The sequence below is a fragment of the Condylura cristata genome, unplaced genomic scaffold (genome assembly GCF_000260355.1).
Source record: "Condylura cristata isolate star-nosed mole 26May11 unplaced genomic scaffold, ConCri1.0 scaffold00028, whole genome shotgun sequence".
Classification (NCBI taxonomy): Eukaryota; Metazoa; Chordata; class Mammalia; order Eulipotyphla; family Talpidae; genus Condylura; species Condylura cristata.
In genome coordinates, this window is record NW_004567129.1 from 28,113,804 (window position 1) to 28,117,225 (window position 3,422).

General features: G+C 61.2%; 1 protein-coding gene across 1 annotated transcript in view; it reads left to right on the forward strand.

The window, feature by feature from the left end:
- The window catches only part of DLL3 (delta-like 3 (Drosophila)), a 7,313-nt gene that overhangs the window by 2,469 nt on the left and 1,422 nt on the right, over positions 1 to 3,422 (forward strand). Inside the window, exons 4-6 of the mRNA XM_012730497.1 lie at positions 5 to 49; positions 1,303 to 1,520; positions 1,980 to 2,202. Coding sequence (XP_012585951.1) covers positions 5 to 49; positions 1,303 to 1,520; positions 1,980 to 2,202 — 486 coding nt within the window. The remainder of the gene's footprint in view (positions 1 to 4; positions 50 to 1,302; positions 1,521 to 1,979; positions 2,203 to 3,422) is intronic.

Below are 3,422 nucleotides of genomic sequence, written 5' to 3' on the forward strand. Positions count from 1 at the left end.
CCCGGGCGGCGTCCCTGCACCCCGGCCGAGGACGTGTGCGAGGAGCCTGGTGCGTCTTGCGTTCATCCCCTCGGCTGCACTCATGGTCCCAGGGCCCTTCTCACGGCAGTTACCCTCCGCAGGGAACCGGGCCCCCAGGACCCGCCCCCAGAACCCCAGGTAGCCCTCTCCAGAGAGCCGGGTTATGCACCTACCGCTACCAGTGCCCTCCTCCCTCCCCCTCCACTCTCAGTCCTCAGCTCCCTGCCAATATCCAAGGAATTCCGGGACACTGGGGCCCGGCACCTCCCCAGCTCCACTCACAGTCCTGAGTCACCTCCCACGTTCCAGCTTTTGGGGAAACTGAGGGTCCTAGACTTAGTTCCATCCAGACGTTCCTGGGTATTCTGGCTCTGTTTTTCCCAGCACCTTGTCTCCCCACATGGGCACCTCAGACGCATTCCATTTGCTCTCAGTTGGTTCCTTCTTCAACCCATACTCACACCCCTTTGCAATTCCTAGGACCCCATTGTAGTTCTGGGGCCCTGTCTGCTCACCTGGGAGCTTTGAAAGCCACCCCAGTACCGCCTCTCCCTTCAGGGGTCCTTTCTCCCCCTTTGCTTTCTAAAGCCTGAGATCTAAAGCCTGACCGCCTCCTCCCCAGATTTCCCTTTTTTTTTTAAATGTATTTATTTGTGCATACAGAACTGGGGTACAGACCAGAGGTTCAGGGGTGGTGAGAGGCTTCACCAGAGACAGAGCGGGGAGCAGAACAGGCAGATTGACGAAGTACACTGCTGAGGGGAGCAGCGGGCGGGCCAGGAGAGGTCTGCCACGCCATGTGGTCACCTCCGGGGCAGGCGGGGATCGAACTCATGCGGAAGCGGCTTTAGATTCTCAGTGCTGTGCTTGAACCCGCTGCGCCACCAGGGAGGGCCACCTCCCCAGATTTCTGAAGCCCCGGGAGCCCCTAGGACTCCCAGCCCTATCCTGAGCCTCCGGGACCTGGCCTAATCCAACCCTCCCCCTCTCTGGCCCCCTTCCCTCAGCCTCTCCCTCCAAACTGACCTGCAGCCCCCATCCCACTCTGGACTCTGGAGCCCAGTGGCCTGGGTCACATCCTCACTGCAGCACCTCCTAGCTGGGCGAGTCACCTCCCTTCTCTAGGCCTCAGTTTCCCTGGAGGTGGCAATACCGGCTAGCGCAGAGGGTGGTCTGTCATGAGCATGAAACGGAGTGAAGCACAGAAAGCGCCAGAAACTTCTCTGATCATGCCCCCCGAGGCTGCCCCTCTTCAGTCCTCTCCCCTCCGCCTCCCCACAGCAGTGTGTCGAGCCGGCTGCAGCCCGGAGCACGGCTTCTGTGAGCAGCCCGATGAGTGTCGCTGTCTGGCCGGCTGGACCGGACCCCTCTGCACCATCCCTGTGTCCACCAGCGGCTGCCTCGACCCCCAGGGCTCATCCTCTACCAACACCGGCTGCCTCGTGCCCGGGCCCGGGCCCTGTGACGGGAACCCGTGTGCCAACGGGGGCAGCTGCAGTGTCAGTATCACCCCGCCCCACCTCATCCTAAGTGTTACTTTTGAGGATTCCCTCACACCCTGGATCCCAAGAGACAACAGCCTAGGGATGGCTGGGGTAGCTGTTGGGGAGGGTTTCCTGGGACCTTGAAATAGGTGATGGACAGGGGAGTGAGTGGGTGACACCCTAGAGGTGTGGGAGTGCAATGAGATCAGGAGGAGCCCCTGGGGGGGCCTTAGGAACAGGACCTCAAGTTGGCCTCGCTGTTTGGACAGACTCTGGAAGGGCAGGCTGGACGGGTGCACAGGGTCACCCTGGGCCTGGACCCTGAAGCGTGGGGAAGGCCAGGGGCCATCAGGGAGGACTGGGCAGGTGAGGCTGGCATGCTGCCAGCTGGGGGAGCCTGTGGTCCAGGCTGATGCGTGGGTTGGGGTTGTCCTGCCAGGACCCTGGTCCAAAGTCCTCTTTGTCTTTGTGCAGGAGACCCCTGGGTCCTTCGAGTGTGCCTGTCCCCGGGGGTTTTATGGATTACGGTGTGAGGTGAGCGGGGTGACATGTGCAGATGGACCTTGCTTCAACGGTGGCTTGTGCGTGGGAGGTGCGGACCCCGACTCTGCCTACATCTGCCACTGCCCAGCTGGCTTCCAAGGCTCCAACTGTGAGAAGAGGGTGGACCGGTGCAGCCTGCGGCCATGCCAGAATGGTGAGATGGGGGCCAGAATGGGGAGGAGCTGGCAGGGGGGCAGGGGTGGGGCTCCGCTCAGCCTGGGGGGGAATCCTGGCTTTGTCTCCGCTAGCACCATGGCCGCCCCCTCTGCCCAGACTGTTGCCCTGTGAAGCGGGGAAGAGGGTTGGCACGCCTAGCTCCTGTCTGTGGAGTATGTGTGGGCACCAGGCCCTGTTGCAGGCTGTGGCTACAGCAAGGGGCGAAATGGACAAGAAGCTTCCGTGGAGCTGATGGGGCAGGCAGTAGACAAGATAAAGGGGGGACTTGTGTGGGTGGCGATAAAAACTAAGGCAAAAACGTCTGAAGGGCTTGGGGAGCATGTATGGAGTGTCTGGTTGACGTTCCAGCTGCAGGGGTCAGGGGAGACCTTGCTGAAGATGGGGCACCAGGTGGGGGGGTCATGGAGAGCAGGCAGGCAGACTAACCAATGCAGACACCCCGAAGTAGGCATGTGCCTGGGGCGTTGAGGATCACAGGGAAGCTGGTGTGGTTGGAGCAGAGGGTGAGGGGAGTGTTGGGGAAGGAGGTCGGCGAGGTGGCCAAGACAGGTCCTGCGGGAGGTGACTTCGTGGGCCATGAGTGGGCTGGAGCCATGGGAGCAATCTGAGCAATGAAGACCAGATCTGAGAAATCACTAGAGGAGACTGTGACCACAAAGGGCTTTTAATTCTCCCCACAGCACTCACGAGTAGCGGCACTAGGGACACAGCAGTGACCAGGTCAGCTCGAGGCAGCACCTCACTGGCATGTCGTTAGAGTTCAGAGTGGTCAGGGCTGGGGTGGAGGAAGTGTCAGGGAGGGCTTCCTGGAGGAAGGGGACACCTTCCTCCAGTGTGCATTGGTGAAAAGGAGGAAGTGTAAAGGGAAGGGCGTCCCAGGCAGGCGACACCGGCAGGCGCCAGGTGGTGCAAACCCCTCGTCCTTCTGGGCCTGTTAACTCCATATGTAGAGTGCAGCCCAGCGGCGAGTGAGGAGTGGAGAGGGAGGGAGACGCAGAGTCCAGGTGAGGCTGACTTCACCTGGACAAAGAGAAGCGGGCGCTTTCTGGGCAGATTCCAGGCTTCTGGTCCTTGCATTCGAAATGGCAAGGACTACAGGGCTGAGCAACTCAAGTGTGGACTGGCTGGGGCCCCTTTTCTCCACGACTGCACCCCCGACGCCTCGTTCCCCACAGGCGGGATCTGTCTGGACCTGGG